At 41.1% G+C, this 19,674-nt stretch overlaps 1 protein-coding gene across 3 annotated transcripts in view; it reads left to right on the top strand.

Annotated features, from left to right (window-relative positions):
* Positions 1–19,674, top strand: part of HTR4 (5-hydroxytryptamine receptor 4) — a 195,239-nt gene that overhangs the window by 142,123 nt on the left and 33,442 nt on the right. For 2 of the 3 annotated variants that reach the window (XM_045394373.3, XM_005558201.5), the window contains exon 7: positions 16,327–18,116. The exons of the other annotated variant lie outside the window; for it this stretch is intronic. In XM_045394373.3, the coding sequence (XP_045250308.1) occupies positions 16,327–16,417 (91 nt within the window). In that variant the 3' untranslated portion in view covers positions 16,418–18,116. Of the gene's footprint in view, positions 1–16,326; positions 18,117–19,674 lie in introns of those variants that run through there. 3 annotated transcript variants of the gene reach the window in all.

Below are 19,674 nucleotides of genomic sequence, written 5' to 3'. Positions count from 1 at the left end.
TTGAACTCCTGCAATGAGAGAAGCTTCCTACCTGAGCAGCCTGCTCAAAGGTTGGGCAGCCATAGAGCTTGAAAGGTTTTCCTAATATTGAGTTGACGTTTCCATCCCTGTGGCTTCTACTCACTAACCCTCATTCTGCCTTGAGAAAGAGAAAAACAGGTTATACCTCTTACGTTAGGACAGCCCTTTATGCATATTTGGCCATAGCGTCTTTCTAAGGCTTTTGTTTTTCGGAATAAATATCCCAATTTATTTTAGTGCTTTCTGTGTATATTATTGTTGGAAATTTGGCGAGTGCAATTATATTCCCTTATTTGCAACTTTTATTTTTATTTTTCCTGGTCGTTTTTCCGTCAAAGCATGATCAGCAGACCACTCACATTAGAATCATCTGGTAGCTTAATAAAATCACTAATTCCTGGGTCCCACTCATTGAATCAGTGCAGGGCCTGTAAATGACATTTTTACTAATATGGTTGTTATGCATATTAAAGGTTTAGAGCCACAGTCCTAGACTTTTGTGGATCAGAATGGTCCAAGGTGTGCTGGCATTGATTGTGATTCAGGGCTTCAAGTTATGACACATATTAGAATTCTTAGGTTCTTATAAATCTGTTTCTTTTTTTTGAGATGGAGCCTCACACTGTCACCCAGGCTGGAGTACAGTGGTGCAATCTAGGCTCACTGCAGCCTCCACCTCCTGAGTCCAAGCGATTCCCCTGCCTTAGCCTCCCGAGTAGCTGGGACTACAGGCACCAGCCACCACATCCGGCTAATTTTTTGTATTTTTAGTAGAGACAGGGTTTCACCATGTTGGCCAGGCTGGTCTGAAACTCCTGACCTCGTGATTCACCTGCCTCAGCCTCCCAAAGTGCTGGGATTACAGGCTTAAGCCACCACGCCCGGGCCAGAATCCCTTAAAAGATAACTTTATCTAAGTTAACTGGTATAATTAGCAGAAAATTCCTTTTGGAAGCCTGCTTCAGTTCAGTTATGCTTTTTTTTTTTTTTTTTTTTTTTTTGAGATGGAGTCTCGCTCTGCCGCCCAGGCTGGAGTGCAGTGGCCGGATCTCAGCTCACTGCAAGCTCCGCCTCCCGGGTTTACGCCATTCTCCTGCCTCAGCCTCCCCAGTAGCTGGGACTACAGGCGCCCGCCACCTCGCCCGGCTAGTTTTTTGTATTTTTTAGTAGAGACGGGGTTTCACCATGTTAGCCAGGATGGTCTCGATCTCCCGACCTCGTGATCCGCCCGTCTCGGCCTCCCAAAGTGCTGGGATTACAGGCTTGAGCCACTGCGCCCGGCCCAGTTATGCTTTAAGCCAAGTAACTCTCCCCACTTAGGAGACATGGTATGACGAGATAGTCTTGTGACCACGACAAGGTGGCAAGTGGTAGGAATAAGTCATATTAATTTGATTTGAGGTTCTTTGGGGACTTGATTATGGGGTTCTTTGTCCATTGGATAAATACCAAGGACCTTGTCAGTCTTGCTGCCTGTTGTATCCTCAGGGCCTAGTAAAGTGCCTGGAACATTGTAGGACTTGACAAGGGGATAAATAAATGTTCTGTCTCTACTCTACTGGCTTACCCTCTCTTCTGTTTAACTGTCTCCATGATTATTAGTTCAGATAACTGAGGGCAGAAAAGGGACTAGGGTGCTGACTGTAACCTTAGAGCAGAGAATTTCCCTGTAGAAAATCTGCTAAAGATTCCAGTTTTGGCTTCTTTGGTAGATAATCCCCATCCTCCTATTTCACTCCTTCTTTGTGAAAATAAAACAAAATAATTGATGTGAAATTGCTTTGCTAACTGCAAATCTCTGTCCACATGAAAGTGATAATTTTAAGAACAGACTATTTATAAATTAGGCAACACAGCAGAGATTGCATACAAAGTTTAGCTTTGGAGATGGGCTTCTCTGCTCTCACCAGGCTTAGATTTTTCCCCAGGTTCCAGGTTCAGATCTTACTCAAACCTAGAACACTTACCCAATTCCTAAGAAGTCTGAGAACTTTTGCAAGTGCTTTCCAAAGAACTTCTTGCCTATCTAACTTGGTTCTTGGCTATCATCCTCCGTTATCCACTGTCAATCCCTGCGATAAACAAGCTGTCCATTGACTTGAAATCTCTAGATCTGTATTGTCCAATAGGGTAACCACTAGCGACGCGTGACTATTTAAATTTTAATTTAACCAAAATGAAACACAACTAAAAACTCAGCTTTTTAGTCACGCTAGTTATCTTCCAAGTGTTCATTAGCCACATGTGGTGAGTGGCTATTGGCTTAGATATAAATGTAGGAAATTCTCATGATTGTGAAAAGTTTTGTTTGACCAATCAGCTCCAGAGCTATATGTGCTTCTCTCTGGAAGGAGGCAATACAACTTTCTCTCAGACTCACTAACTCTTGTTATCAGCCAACACTCAGAAACTAATCAATCAATTCTATTGGATGTGCTATATAAATCTTTAACATTTCCATGTACAACATTAGTGTATTCAGATTTCTATATGAAATCAATAGAGGAAAAAATGTAAACATAGAAAAAAAAGTGAAAATGAGTAAGAGGCAAAGAGAATGAGCTTCCCCCCAAAACACAGCAGAAGAAAAAAAAAATCTGGGTTACTGCCCCTTGTTATTTCCTTTATGAATAAAAACTATGATAACTTACAATATATTTTTTGTTAACTTGCTTATTATCTGCCTCTTCAGCCAGACTGCCAGTCTATGAGGGCAGGTACCATGTCACTTTTATTCCCTAAAATTTGCCCATGGTGCAGAAATTGCTCAATCAATATATTTGTTATATAAACAGATGTTCTTATCATACTTCATTGTTTATCTGGACTGCGTATGTGAGAATAAGTTTCCACCACTTTAAAAAATATATATTAATTCCATAACTGAAATAGTTGTTTGTTCACTGTGAAACCACTTGCCAAATTTTGACTTCAGCACATCAGAATTCCCCTTTTAAATAAAGGTTTTCATACTGTGAATTGGAAGATTTTTACCCATGGATGACGAAATGATTTAGAGTTGATTTACTTTGGATCCTCAGAGGTTTTTGCTAATGTTGTAAAGTTGTTTGACATTTAAAAGCCATCTTATGGCCTTTACCTTGAACTTTGGAGGTTACAATTGTATTCAACGTTTACCTCATTGTTTTGAGCCAAAACAGACTTAATCTGGGTAAATCAAAGATGGATGAGGATGACCTTCCTTTGTCTCCATTAACCCCTACCAGGGCAGACTACATAATTTGCTGGCCAAATGCAAAATAAAAATACAAGCCACTTGTTCAAAAGGCAAGAAAAAGTGTTCTTAAAGGTATTAAAATTTAAAGCCTTTCTTTTCTGTTCATTCACTCCCTCCCAACTTGTCTTGGTGGTTTTTTTTAACTTGTTAATTACCTTTGTTCTAGTAAAGAAATTTTTGAAATTATTAGCACCAATTTATCATTCATTTCTCATTGATACATGAATCAATTTATCATTCACTTTTACATTGCGCAATGCCCATTTCAAATGTAAATAAAAGAGCATTTAACTTGTACGTGGAATCATCAAAATTGTACAAATCATGGTAGGTAGTTCATACATACTTTTGTATTTTGCTTTTACCAGAACAGTGCAGAAAACTAACTCAACTGCTTTTCGATACATACACATTCTACTAATATTCACAAATTCAAGAATAAAGTTATTAAGAATTTCAAGATGGCAGCAGAGCATTAAACCTAGGTCTGGATTCCTGTATATGCACTGGTCACATACCCACAAAGCCGGCCTTGGTCCCCATCACAACATGAAGTAATCTCTCAGAAAACACTGTTCTTGTTTGAGATCACACCAGGAAGATAGTGAGAATAAAAACTTTAAAAGAACACCAACGGTCTCATCAAATACTCAGGATTAGAAAAGTTAGTGCTGTTTGCAAAATGTACCTGCTTTTCAGAAATGTGTTAATCGGTTGGCCTAAGCTTCTCTCCAGGATGCCCACTTCTAGGCTAATGTGCTGAGGCTGAAACATTATCCCCTCCATTGAGACTTACTGTTCAGGAAAAGTTCCTGCTTCTGGCTTAGTGGAAGGCGACCATTGGTATGTAATCCAAGGACCATCCCACCCAGTACAGTGTCATGGCTGCAGGTGCTGGAATCTGGCCCACCTGGGTTTCAGTCCTGTCTGAGATCTACCATTTAGTGCCAATATGACCTTAAGCATTTGACCAAACATCTCCAAGTTTTTTTTCTTCATCTGTAAAGTGGACATAATATTAGAACCCATTTCATGGGACTTTTGTTAAGGTTAAATATGATAACATCTCTTCAGGGATATGCCAGTTCCTATTACACAGAAAGCACTCAGTGAATGGAAACTGCTACATTGTTATCACAAGTATTTGCATAGCATCATCCATATCTTGGTAAAACATCTTCCTCCAGGTCCCCAGTTATTTTCTCAGCTTCCTGATAAGAATTTCTTAAGAAATCAGTCAATAAAAATCTCCATGTTCTAAACACTGCTCCTGAAACAAGGAAGATAGAGCTCCTCGACTAGAAGGAAAGCCAGAAATAAATTAATCACGCTGTTTATAAATAATGATTTAAGCAACATGAGACAAGACTTGTTTCCTGGGTACATCATGCCCTGTGCTGAACAGTTGGGGCTGTTATTTTGAATATGCCTTCTGGATTTTAAATTACCTGTAGGCATTTCTTTGACCCAGCATAAAATATACCAGCCATGTCAAACAAGTCGGGCACATTCTGTGTGTTTGTTTTCCCCCTTTTGCTCCATAGGTGCACCCACTGTCAGGGTGTCGGGGTTTTGTGTACCAGCCCTCAGAGATCGGCACTCACAATAAAGAAGGATTATGCATGCCACCCTGGAGGGCAAGCCCCCAAGCAACGTTCAGCTCCACAAATGCCCATCATGGTTTTTTTGAGGTCAACGATAGAGGCAGTGTGATGTGGTGACCTGGCCCTCAACCCTGGCTGCACAGTACAGCTACGGGGGACTCTTAAGCAGTAACTGAGCCTGAGCTTCACTTGTAGAGATTCTATTTTAATTGGTCTGGTTGGGAACCAGAAGTCCATTTATTTTAGGAGCTTGGGTGTGCAGCAGGGTTGACAACCACTGGTGTCCTGGAAAGAGCAGGAGGCCTGTCTTCTAGTCCCTTTGTGATCATTATGAGGTCATTATCTCTCCCAATACCAATAAAAATGAGGAAGTTGAATTAGATAATGCTTTAAGTTTAGATCTAGCTGCATGTCTTAGATCACTGAGATTGTGTGGGTTTAAACCAGTAGTTCTTTATCAGGAAATATCTCGTTTTACCAGGGAACATTTGGCAATATCTGGAGGCATTTTTGGTTGTCACAACGTGGGAATACTATTGGTAATAGTGGGTTGAGGCCAAGGATACTGCTAATCATCCAACAATGCATGGAACACCCCAGAGCAAAGAATTATCTGGCCCCAGATTTCCAGATAGTGCCGAGGTTAAGAAACCCTGCTTTAAACCAGTCCTCTGAGCTTTACAACAGAGAACCTCCTTGCCAAGGACAGCAGGAGAGGTCTTTCAACAATGCCAGGAGGTTCAGCCCCTGCACCACTTGCCTCCTTTTAATCCTCATACATTCTTAAGGCAAGACCAAAAAGGAAGCCCTGTAGAAGGCAACTGATACGGTTTCTAGGAGGAAAGGTCCTGAACTTCTGTGGTTAGAGTGCCGGCAGTAACCTTGCAGATAGGCCCTTTCCACAAGGCAGGCTCTAGGAGCTTGTTCTCTTACAGCACGTACTTGGCGAGGACACAGACCTCCCAATTTAGTCAGAGCAGCTGTTCGGAAGAAATCTCCTCCAAAGCACACTGAGATACCCACTGGAAAACCATATTCCCATGTAAATCTGTGTTTAGTCCATGGTGCAATGGTGCAGGTACCTGGTCCATGGAAATGATAAAAGCTTCATCTTGTACTGGGAATTGACAAGCTGGAGTATGTTCAGAAGAGGGTAAATGCCATGATTTTCTTTACGGAATTTATGACATATAAATAACAGTAGAAGGAACTGGGGATGCTGAACTTAGAGCAAAGAGGCTTTAGGTCATAATTATCATTTTTATATATTTAAAGGGCTGTTAGAGGAAACAGGAATTCGACTTCTTCTGCATAATGTGAGGGAGAGAGGTAAGAAACAAAGGATTGAGGTTATAAGAACATGTATTTCATCACAAAATGGAATGGATTGCCTTACTAGGGGGTTCCTAGTAAAGCTGAAGGAAAAAAATTGGGTGACCATCAGTCAATTAAAAGTGTTGACTGGGCTGGGCGCGGTGGCTCAAGCCTGTAATCCCAGCACTTTGGGAGGCCGAGGTCAGGAGATTGAGACCATCCTGGCTAACACAGTGAAACCCTGTCTCTACTAAAAAATACAAAAACTAGCCGGGCGAGGTGGCGGGCGCCTGTAGTCCCAGCTACTCGGGAGGCTGAGGCAGGAGAATGGGGCAAACCCGGGAGGCGGAGCTTGCAGTGAGCCGAGATCCGGCCACTGCACTCCAGCCTGGGCGACAGAGCGAGACTCCGTCTCAAAAAAAAAAAAAAAAAAAAAGTGTCAACTGACTGAATATCAGTAACTGGAAGAACCGAATGATCATTAGTCAACATTTCTGGGGAAGAGGTGAGTAGATGGAATAACATATTCTCAGCCCCTTTTTTGTGATTCTGTGAGTTATAAAATCATGGGCATTATCCCGCAGTGCAGTTAAGTGTAGGGGAGAGCAAACTCTACTTCAGCCAGTGTTACATTTTGTTGGGTTGAAGACGGAGAACTTCTGGAAATATTACTAGTGAGAAGAGATATGTCAGAGATGATATTGTCAATTTTAGGGGGCCATTCTGCTTTCCTTTACTGAATCTTTGGCAGTCTGGAGTTGGTAGAAAATGTAGACATTTCCAAAGGAAAAATATCTCTGTAGATGCTCAGTGGTAAATAGCTAATTTGATGCCTGCAATTGCATTTGGAAAAAATATTGAATATATTTACTGATCAGGATATACATACATACACACACACACACACACACACACACATTCTTTGAAGCTTTAATATGAAACAAATTGTTGTTTAAAGATTTGCAAGAAGAAGTGGCTCTGGGCTGGAATTAAGGATACATCTTCTCATTCAGTTTTTTATGATACTTCCTTTTTCATACAGAGACAGTTAGGATCAGGACTTCAGGCTCTGGAAAGAAAAAGACAGAATCCCAATGTAGGAGGAACCAGGTTTCTGATGCAGTGGTTTAGTGATACAGTTAAAAGCATAGGAATTGGTATTTGATGGGCCTCAGTTTGATTTTTGGTCCTGCCACTTTGAAGCTGTGTGATCTTGCGTTAGTTAGTCAACCTCTTGGTGCCTTGGTTTTTTCCTGTGCAAAATGGGAGCACAAGTGGTTCTTGCCTGATCAGACTGTTGCAAGACTTATGTGAGATAGATACTGTACCTGTACCCGGAACACAGTAAGTCATTTAAGTCATTAATAAATAATGACATTCTTTTTATAATCACCACCATCTTATTAGGCAAAATGGCAGGAATAGTGGTTGGTAGGACAGGATTCTGATTTCTGGAACTCTGGTTCATTATCAGAACAGAGTGTGAAGGGAAATGGTGTGGTGTCAAAATCACCATAAAGCCCTCTGATGAGAAACAGGATTGTTCCTGAGCAGTAGGTTCAGGAGGAGGAGGAAAAACACTTCAGCTGCAAGGATAGGTGAGCTGTGAGAAAAGGAATGATGCAGAGTTCTAGCTGCTTTCCTACTGGAAGTCCTGTGAGGTCATCTGCTAGCCCTGAGCAAGAAGACCCAATGAATGTCTCTGGTTATATAAACAAACAGCTGAGTACGTTCTGCTTATATTCAACCAAAGAGCCAAGAATCTACTTTTCAAAACATTGTTTCTGAATTGTCTTTTCTTATATCCATGCCTGTTTCAGGTTATTTTTAACAGGATTCTTAGAAAGATGTCACAGTTAGAATTGCTTTTGGATAGTTTTTTATTCTCAAAGAAATTAGCGAGTTCGTATTTTGATAAACCTGACAAACAAATACATTTGGCATCTGCTCAAGTTCTTTTTATCCTTTTCTGACTTTAGTTTTCTTCGCTGGCTGATAAAATTTAATTGCTTCCTCCATGTGTAAATTGGGATTGCCTGCTTTGAGTTTCTGACTTTAAGGAAAGGAGTGTCTGTATATGTGTACACACACGTACACACACATATGTATGAATATATACACAGACATGTATATAGATATGAATGATTGTCATATATAATAACTAGTTGCTTTAGGAATACTTTGGCTTTTTGGTTCACACTTCACCATCTTTATAGTCATCATCATCTTATCTTAGGAGCTACCATTTATTGAGCATCAGTTTATATGCCAGGCATTGAGCTCGGTGCATTGTATATGACATCTCATTGGGTCATCTCATTTACTCTATGGAGCACATATTATTGTCTTCATTTTACTGATGGGAAAACTGTAACTCAGAGAGATTAAGTAACTTGGCTAAGATCCCACAACTGGTGATGTCAGGGCCAGGATTCTAGTAATTTCCACATCCCTTTGTTGTTAACCACTAAACTGTGCTCCTTGATAGCTAACTCAAAACTCTTGTAAAAATTCAGAATTGTTGATTCTTAGACATGGAGAGGGCTTCAGAAGTGATCTGGTCAAATGTCCCCTCCAGTACAGTGATATTTTCTCTCACTTGCCTGTAAGTAGCTTTCTATCTCTTCTCCCAGTGAGGGATAGCTCATTATTATCCAAGGTAAGGCATTATATTGTTTGGCAGTCCTAGTTGTTGCAAAGTTTGGTCAAATTTTACTTCTCTGTATCTTCATCATAAAAGCTTAGAATCTTCTAGCTGGAAGTGATATGAGAGCTCAAACAGCCCAGTGGTTATCAAACACTTTTGGAAGGTGTAGCAATCTTTTCTTCAAATGGTATCTCACTTGGAAGTGCAAACAACAAAAATAGAATTGCTTTGAGCAAAGCAGGTGTTGGTGTGGAGGCATGTGTGCACAGCATCATGACCATTGCCCCATCCCTCTAAAGACTCCCATGACCACTCCATAAGGTTATTGGTTGAAGTCTTGTTGAAAATAACCTGAAATAGATTACTGACCTCAATATCTTATAGACAAGAAAATAGAGGCTCGGAGAACTTAAAAAGTTCGCTAAGCTAATGCAGCCACATCATCAGAGGAACAAAGACCAGAACCTAGGTCTCAGAACTCCTACATCCATTTCTCACTTACTCATTAATTCCTCCATTCATTTATTATCTTCTTATTACATGCCTAATAGGGTACAGACACTGTTCTTGGCAGAGGGGCTCCAGCAAAGACCTAGGCAGGCAAGATTCCTGTGGCTAAGGAGCTCACAGTTGGGCTTTTATCTTCTTACTTTTCCCTGATGGTCTAATTCCTGCCTTTGGAAGCTACACACAGACACATACACTCAAAAGTTAACCAGACCATCCTGGGAGACGTCTACATTCAGTCCATTTTTTGCTGACTTTCCAAAAGGGTGAGTTCTAGAATTGAACTGAAAGGCTATTCACACATTTTGGTGGTTTTAGGATGCTCTTTCCTTGACAGAGTTGCAAATTATAAATTATTTTCTCTGTCTCTGGTTTTCTTTTGGGACTATGTATATAATATAGCCATAAAGGGAGAAGCTGCTTCGTCTTTATCACTCAGGAAGATGGAAAGGCCATTCAGACATGTGGGATTTTAAACTGCAAATGCCAGCTGGATTGGGTTGTAATAGGATAACCTTGAGCAGTACAGTAGGACTTGCAGTGGGTAGAGAGGGAAGGACATATGAAGCCTTTCTTGGCCGGACCCAATCTAGTTTTCCAGCTCATTTCCCTCAACTCTTCCCACTGCAGCCCAGCTCCCAGCTCCCCTGACCTAACTCTTTGTGCAATAAACATACAAGACTGGTCAACTTTTCTCAAACACATAGGGAATTATTTTGTCTCTGGATCATCTCTGCTGCCTTGAATGCTGTCTCACTTTCCAGCCTGGCACAAGACTACTCATTCTTCTAGGCATGGTTCCAATAGGAGCTCTCTAAACTTTCCTGGCCCACTTTCCCCTCAGTCTCTTGCCTCTCTTACCACCTGCTTGCCCTTCTCTTGGAAGTTCAGCTTATCCCTCAGTATCTTAAGTATTCTTTATGTACCTGACTCACTGTCACTCACATGGGCAGCTTCTCAAGAGCACTGTTTAGGGGTTGAGAATGCCTGTTGCATGAAGGTGCACATTTAGTGATGTTGTTTCAATGAGGCTCTGAGTTCAGATCCTGACCCCACCACTCTCTAGATATTCTACCTGGGGAAGGTTACTAGGATTCGTTCCACTCAGCCAGAGCCTGCAAATAATAACACCCATGTGATAGGCTTATTGTGAAGTTTATATGAAATAATCCATGAATTTCTTAGCACAGTAGTTGACACATAACAAACATTCAGTAAATATTGGCTGTGTTTAAAACATACTTTTAAGGTATTTTCTCTGAGATATTTTCAGGTTCTTTTATATTGGAATACTATAGAAAAAACAGGTAGATAGTCTGACTCCCAAAGATTCAGGTTTCAATCCTTTTATTTGCCACTTAGGAACCATGGTAGACAATGGAAAAAAGTCATGAAAGGACATTGATTGGACCTCTTAGTTCCGTGTGCATATTGAGAAATAGGAAAAGAAGTACATTGGGATTAGAATCAGCCATGCCTGATTTGATCTCGCACTTTGGTGTATTGAAACATGGACATATCTGAGGCTGGCGATGGAATTAAAGGGCCTTGGGAATACATTTTGTCCAGAGGCCACAATGTTAACATCCCAAAGTGTGAAAGCTCAGCTTTCTGCAAGCTTCAAAAAACAGTAGAAAGAAAGATCCTAGAGCTCATGCCCTGCAGGTGCATCGCTTTATGTCCTTCCCAAGACACTGTGCTTTCTGCAATTTAGTTTTCTCATCTGTCTGATAGGAGCTTTTGTCACTTGCATGCTACTTTCATGATTTTTTTTTATCATATCACCACTCTACCCATGCCATGCTAGTATTTATTTACTATTTTTCTTTAGATACATTTTAAATCTAAATAATTGTATTTGTAAAGGAAACTCTGTATCGTGACCTTAAATGCAAAATTACATAGAAAAGATGTTTTTTTAATATAAATGCAATGAAAATAAAACAAAGTTATTAAAATTTAACTTTATCTCATTTTTTTGCCAAAGACTTTGAGCCTGAAGCCTGCACTGCGTTTGTTAGGTATTAGAGACTTGTTAAACCAGAGCAGGACCACACTGAGTCAGAATGACTGAATGAAATAATTTGAATCCCCTTGCTGTCATTCAGATTATTTAATGCTGTGCCCATTGTCTGAGATATCACTCACAGAACACATACCATGTTTGGGAAACACTTGATCTTCTAGCCTCTGTAGAATTCTGGTTGATAGTGAATCTAAAGACAATTTAAGAAATTGACTTTTAACAAGCGAACTTGCTGATAACTTATTACAAATCTATGTGTCTCACGGTTTGTAGACATCTCAGTTTTTATCAGCTAACAATACCCAAGAATTCTATTTCTCATCACTTGAAGATCACCTAGAAAAACATTGCTTTGTAGATTTATTTACATTTTTTGCTTTCTCATTTTCATAATCACCAAGTGTTTTCTCATCTGTTTATCTTCAGTGTGATGAAAACCAATAAATACTCACTTGTCCACTTTGCTGAAATGTATGTTTTATTTCATTGTTTCCATTCCTTTCCCTTTGGGAGCATCACCGAATGCTTCAGATTTCTAGCTCTGGCCCCTCTGACCTGCCTGTGCTTTCTCTCTACTGCCCGCTAAGTCTCTATCTCTAAGCTGTCTCTCTGGTATGAGTAGAATGGCTGGCGGGAAATCTCATACACCTGTGTGTGTAAAAATCAACCGAGAGCAGTTTTTTAAAATGCAGATTGCCGCTCTCTCCGCCTCACTCCTGCCCTCCTGCCCTCGCTGTCAAAGGTCTGGTATGGATCCTGGGATCTGTATTTTATACAAGTACCCAATATAGTTCTCATGCACATAGCCTCGGGACCTTTGAGAAAGATGTCTTAGCAAGTGATTCTCCTCCTTCTCTTCCTTCTCTTCCTCCTCCTCTTCCTCCTCCTCTTCTTCCTTTTCTTCTTCCCCCTCTTCTCCTTCTTCCTCCTCCTCCTATTCTTTCTTCTAGAGAACAGGTAATTGTAAGTCTGTTTCATTAACTGCTAATATTAAACTTCGTTATAAAACTTCCCATCACATAAATGATTTCCATGTTTCCGAATGGGCAGAATTCTTGATTTGAAGGGCAAAATACCTGAAGTACTAGATCCACCATTACCCATCAATCAGTCCATGACCCTACATTACACTTTCCTATTCCTCTAACATGGAAATAAGACTCTGTACCTTCTTGCCCTAGAGATTTGCATTGAAGATAAAATGTGAGAAAAGATATGACAATGCTTTGTAAATTGTCAGGGATTTTTACCAACACGATTACAACAAGAAACTGCATTTTAAAAACTCATCCGTTAAAATATTGGAGAAAGATTCTTTTTAAATGATGTTTTGCATCAGGGATTTTGAGTGGCTCTGCCAATGTTTTTGATCAAACATATGTTTGAGGAGAGACAGTTGTGATCTCGCTGCATTTTAAGTTGTGGCATCTCAGCCCCACCCTATCCTATCCTACCCAGATACGTTTAACAGCTTTGCAATGTAATTTCACAGATTCCGGAATTGAGGTCTTTCAGATTCTTTAATACAAATCCAAAATTACCCTCCCTGTGTTTCCCGTGAAACCTCTTCCCTCCACATGGAATATAAAGTATCAGATACTAACAATAGAATATTAAAAGCCAGATTTGAAGCAATTACCCACAGCTTTGGAGAACAGTCCCACACACAGCTGGTGCCCAATCAGAAGGCCTGTCTCTGTCACCCACCATCCCCGCTACTCATAGAATCAGAATGCCAGAGTTGCAAAGGATCTTATAGATTATCCTCCCCTTCATTTAACAAATGGGAAAAGTGAGGCACAGGAAAGGGACGAAGTCATCCAGAGTCACTCAAATGGAGGCATTAGAACCCAGGTACCTGTCTTCCGGTTGCTACACTCTGCTGCTTTCTTCTCTGAATTAGTAGGGTGACTTTGTAGCTGGGAGTGAAAGGGGCTTCCTGAGTGTTAAAGCCACGTGCACTGAGGATGATCTTGTTGCACAGGATGGAGGTCTCTTGTGGTGCAGCATAATGTACCATATTGTTTTTTATCATGTATGAAGGCCTAAAAGGCAGATGACACTAAACTGTTAACTGTGAACAATTATGTAAGTATAACAATGAGAACCGCGGCTATGAGCCAACTATCCATAAGATCATTCTATCATTATTCTCAAGTTCTCATCCGTCCTGCTGAGAGAGATGGTTGTGAGTCCTTCATAGCGTTAGATGCTGGGCCACTGTTCTTTCTCCATGGCCGGAGCTATATTGATGTAACCTGGTATTAGGCATCAAATAGCAATACTAGAGTATTTTCAATCTTTATTTAAATCTCTAAAAGAATGTACAACAGAGCCAATATATTGAAGCTGGGTTTGCCAGTGTCAAAGATAGATAGAGAGGGAGAGAAAGAGGGAGCCAATGTAGCCCTTCGGGAAACATTTCTCAAAGAACCTCTTCCTCTCTCCAATTGCTCTGGAGCCTTCCGCTTGCCCAACCACATGGTTTTCTTCAGCTCTGATCTTTTTTCCTCACTCCTCATTCTTTATTATGTTTATTCATGTAACCCCTCTCTTTGTCTTCTGTACTTTCCTCCTACCATTGCAGGGTTTTTTCCCCTCCTTTACACGTAGTCTCCCTAGTTCTACATCACAGAAAACATTGGGTTCCACTTGGCAATGACTCTTCTTTAAAGGTCAGATGGAGTTAGCAGGAAAGAGTCCAATGTTAGTGTCACAGTCATATTGTGTTGCAATAAATGGAGAGGTCACATCACACTGCAGATTTCTCACAGGTGGAACATTTATAACATGCACCTCTGTACATATTCATTTCACCCAGGAATCTGCCATAGTGGGACAAAGAAATGCTAGAGACAGCAAGACCTAAATACTATATCTATAGTGGTAGTTGTCAAAATGATGAATGACAACACAGTAGAACAATTACTAGCACAGATGCTGGTGTCAAAAATGACTTAAATGTAAGGTCTGACCCTGTCATTTATTAACTGTGTACACTTGGGCAAATTACTTATACTCCTTGAAGCTCAGTTTCCTTGCCTCTGAAATGGATATAGTACATGAATTAAGGCACATAATGCATTCAGCCCAATGCCTGGCACACCACTGCTGCACTAATGGATGGTTGTTTTCATCGTTGCTAATAATGACAATAATAACAAATATGACACAAAGGGAATTTGGCCAATGAGAGATGAGAAATTCTTATTTTTTTTTCTTCCCTCTCTCCCTCCTTCCCTTCCTTCTTTCCTTCCTTTCCTTCTTCTTTCCTTCCTCCTTCCCTTTCTTCCTTCTCTCCTTCCTTCCTTTTTTAGTTTCATTTCTTCCCTTTCATTCATTCTTCTTTCTCTCAATAGATATGTTCAATGAATAAGACAGATAAAAATGTAAGGGAGCATGTAAAGGCCTGAGGGCACATCTTGAGTTGTCTAGAGAGTTTACACTTTAAAAAGGCATGTGGAAAATCTGGAGGAAGGAACATATAACCAAGGATGAATCAAGGATGAACAAAAGCTATGTTCAGAGCTATGTTCGGATCTAACCCAGAAATAGTTAGATCTCATTATTTAGGGAAGAAATCTTGCATATTCTGCTGTAATAAGAATAGACTTCCAACTGGAAAGAAGAGAACATTTTAGGGAGAAAGTTGCTGTCCAGGATTGATGGAAAGCATTTAACTCTTTCTAGCCAAGATGTGTCATGTCTTAGGGGTTTAAAGGAACTTGTTGCTAATAAGTCTGATGATCTTTGTCTAGGACTGGAGAATAGGTGGAAGCCTGGAGATAGTAAATATTGCCCCAATTTTTCAAGAAACACTAAAGCTAAACTCCAGAAACCATAGACTCATAGCTTGTGTAAGTAAGATTCACTGTTGTATAATAATTCATGCCAAATAATTTCTTTATCTGTTAGGAAAGACTTTCTGTTTGGCAGAGACATTTTAGCAAGGCATTGGACAAAGCCTGTCAGTGTGGGTCTATTCTCAGGCACATTGAGCATTAGATGTTTGACTGCCAGGAAGCCTGTCTTGGGGTAACTATGATTTTCTGTTTTATCTTGCTCAATATTTTTTACCTTGCCTGAAAAACTAAAAGGCAGATGACACTAAACTGAAATATCTACTATTGTAGATTATTTGATCTTCCTATGTGCTTGCAAAAACCTTAAGATCTAGTTTGAGTGGATGCTAAATAATCATATCTTGCATGTTAAAATTGCTATGATTTAGAATGATCTCAGCTGACTAAAGTGATATCAAACCAAGATAACAAAGTTTAACTGAGTAAAATGTGATGATTTATATTTTGGCTCAAATAAATAAATAAATAAAATCAACTATGCAGCAATGTAGTAAAGAACCTTAGGAACTGACAGTTGTTGTATCAAAAATGATCAAAGTTGGCCGCAAGCTCAATATACGCCAATAACTTATTACCATTGTTAGAAATGAACTGAATTTGACTACATTCATAGAAGTAAACCCAATTGATGATGAAAAGTACATGATGTAAGTCAGGCTCATTGCCAAAATTTGTGCACTTTCCTAGTACCATAATTCAAGAGAGGTGTTCAAAGGACAGTGCCCATTATGGGGAATAATCTGAAAACCATAATATGTAATGAACTATTAAAGAAAATGGAATGTGTAGCCTGGAGTAGAGAAAACTTGGAGGATATAATCAGTAGAGGGCACAATGCTGAGGGGGCCTGATAGGTGCACTAGGTCCATCAGGTAGAAGCCACATGGACACCGACTTTGGCTGAACATTGATAGGTTATTTCTAATAGCTACTGTTGCCCAGAATTAATATGGACTGGCCTGTCATTTGAAATTCCTAAGTAGAAGCCAAATAGCTACCCATCTGCATGGCGCAGAGTGTTCCTGCCATGCAGGTGGGCTCTTTCAGGAGATGGTCTGCAACATCCATTTCAATTCTGAGGTTCTGTAATCTTCTCCTCTCTCTAGGGATGCAGTGGAGTGTGGTGGCCAATGGGAGAGTCAGTGTCACCCGCCAGCAACTTCTCCTTTGGTGGCTACTCAGCCGAGTGACACTTAGGCCCCTGGGACAATGACCCAGAAGACAGCCATGCCTCCGAAAGAGGGCCAGGTCCTAAGCTGCTGCTTGCGCGCGACGCACCCGGTATTCTCTTCACCTGAGGCCTTCCTTCCGCCGGTGCAGGAACCCGGTGCACGCTGGGCTTTTCCTCCGAGATTCCAGCAGGTGGCGCTGGAGGGAGTCAGAGGACATAATGGCCTCCTTGTTCACTTTTTATTTCCCAGCACTCCCTCTGCCCAGATTCTCTGCTCTTGCCGCATGGTCTCTGGTGTCTCTGACATGTTCCCGTCACTCACTGTGTCTGGTCTGTCTCACTCACGTTCTAAGCACGATAGCTTGTTGTGTCCTATCGCGGTCACTGATGTCTCCAAACACACCTTCTTTGCTGTGTGGGCTCACAGATATCAACAAAATACTCCCTCTCTGCTTCTGTCTTAGCCAGAGTCCTCGCTCCTGTCTTGCTTACTTGCTTGGTCACGTCCGTCACAGCCATGTTCAAGCTATCCCCTGTCTCTTCTTCACCCTGTTCTGTGCCAGACGCTAACACAGTTTTCTCCCTGTGTCTGGGTCCAAACGTGCATCCTCTTGGCGGGCCCCCTTGTCAGTCCCAGACATCCATTTGCTCTTCCTTATGTCCAATGTCCGTCCTCCTCTTCAGGACATGCTCCATATATTTTCCATGGAAGACACAGGGTCAGAGATCTGTCAGAGGAAAATGGTCTCCACAGCAACTCCGGAGGGAAACTGAAGACAGATAGCTTCCCCCTGGTGTCCTGGCCGCTGGCGTGTCTGCCCTGAGATGCTCACTGTCCTGCTGGGCTAGAACGGGACATCTTCTAAAGAGCCTTGGGCAGGGCTAGCAACATCGTAGGTGTTTATTAGGCTTCAGGATCTTTCCCATGAACTTGTGATGTCATTTTAAAACCTTTCAATCTGGCGTTGTTGCTCCCAAAGGAAGAGAACTGTTGGAAGTTAACACTGGGTAGACTCATTTTCCCCTACAGCTCCCCCCAGGTGCAGGAGGGCAGGATCCAGCAGTACTGGGGATGCGTAGGCAATGCTGGACTTGAAGCCAGAGGACCCAAGTTGCCGCCCTGGCTGTGCTGCTAACAAGCTGTGAGATCTTGAATACTGTTTTTTTCATCTCTGGACCCCACTTGCCACATCTGTGCACTCAAGCTTGGACTAGAGGATCTTTAAGTTTTCTTTCTGTTTCTAGGACAACAGGATGCTGCTATAGCCGTCTGCTACCTCGAGAAGCCATGGCCTGCCTGCCTTCTGGCTTTGTTTCAAAGGAAAGACCCTCCTCATTTGGGCCTTTTAGACCCCTGACCTTTCCAGCTTTTTCATTTAGATTAACCTGATGTCTTTTATTCAAAGCTGATCAGTGGCTCTTGCGAATGCCCCAGAGCAAAAGTCCCTGGAAGGTAAATGCCAAACCCAGAGCCATGTGAGATTCTGACTTTGATCTTGGCTGTGGTTTGATAGCATCTCAGGATTATTTATCATACTCTCCTTTTTTCTTGTTGCTTATGAAGTGTCGGTTATTGTTTCCATTGTTGTTTACTTTAGTTCTGGAACTGAAACTGACAGGAAGAAACTTTGGAATAAGGAAGAGAAGATTGACCAAACCATCCAAATGCCAAAAAGGAAAAAAAGAAAAAAAGAAAAAAAAAAAAAAGAAAAAAGCCTCTCTGTCCTATGAAGGCTTAATTCTGTTGGGGAGAAAGTCATGTTTTAGGGAAGGGAAATAGCCTGTGAAAGAGAAATGCTATTCAGAATTCGTGAGAAATATCTCTCCATGCTGAAATGTTCTTTGTGTGGACTGGGATTCTCCCTGATCAATGGAGCAGGTTGAACCTGGGAACCATTCTTGTCACATATGAAGAAAGTTTATTTAAGTTCTAACTTGCACCCTGACTCTATGGCTGGACCAACCCCCTCTGATTTTTCAAGTCATTGTTCCCTTGCCATCACTAGGCTCAGCAACCACCATTAGCAGGCAAGCACCATTTGAGGTGCTTTTCTAATATGAAGAAGGGAGCAGCCAGCTTCTGGGCCCCACAGCTCTGGACCTGATGATGAGACCCAGCCAATCTGCTGTGGCGGCCCACACACCCACCCACTGCCTGCATGAGTACGTTGGTGGGAGGAGTACAGCGCAGAGGCAGCGCATGCACTGGGTCCATTGCTGACTTATTAAGCAAATTGAACTAATTCCTGAATGTCTCAGACCTCAGAGAGAATCTCTCTTGTCTACTTCACAAAGCTGTTGTGGAGATAAGTAAGATAAATTTTTTTGTGAAAACATTCTGTAAATCATAAAATGCCATTCCACATATTTATCATTACTTTGGGCGTTTTGGATTACTGTGGATGTGCCTGAGCACTCAAGGACTAAGAATTTATTTACCAGGAGGTAAACCAACTTAAGAGAATAAGTTTCTATGTTGATAAAGAAACAGAGAAAGAAATGCCCCAGGGCAAAGTTCACAGGAAGGTAAATGCCAAACCCAGAGCCTTGTTAAAAAAATAATATTTTAAGAGCACCCCTTGGGTATTAATTCTTCCTGTATTCCTAGCACTTTGGGAGGCCCAGGTGGGCGAATCACTTGAGGTCAGGAGTTCAAGCCTGGCCAACATGGTGAAATTTGATCTCTACTAAAACTACAAAAATTAGCTGAGCATGGTGGCATCTGCCTGTAGTCCCAACTACTTGGGAGACTGAGGCAGGCGAATTGCTTAAATCCGTGAGGCAGAGGCTGCATTGAACTGAGATTGCACCACTGCACTCCAGCCTGGGCAATAGAATGAGACTCCATCTCACTAAATCAATCAATCAATGAATAATATTCTAGGAATTGTAGCAGCACCCTTTGGGTATTAATTCTTCCAAATCTGTGCATCCTAATTTGGTCATTTCAGGTTGCCCAACACACAAATTTATGAATGACAAAAACTCATTTAAAGGGATTTTGTTATTCACAAAGTAGGGGACTACACGCTAATTTTGATGATAATGAGTGTAACTTCTCATATGACTTCAAAGTCACATGGAATAAGATTCAAATGTCTGTTCACTATAAAAAATGTATTTGAAGAAGAAAATACTTGGGCCATCAAAATCATCCCCACACTGTAAATTATATATATACAAATCCTATGGAAAAAAATCAAACATGGACCAGACTATGACCAGCTAGCACGAATACTACATAAAGAGTCAACTAAGATATTGAACCTGATAACTTTTGAGA

This window comes from Macaca fascicularis, chromosome 6, assembly GCF_037993035.2.
Source record: "Macaca fascicularis isolate 582-1 chromosome 6, T2T-MFA8v1.1".
Taxonomy (NCBI): domain Eukaryota; kingdom Metazoa; phylum Chordata; class Mammalia; order Primates; family Cercopithecidae; genus Macaca; species Macaca fascicularis.
The sequence above is the reverse complement of the archived record's forward strand: the minus strand, read 5'-3'. Positions and strand labels throughout refer to the sequence as shown.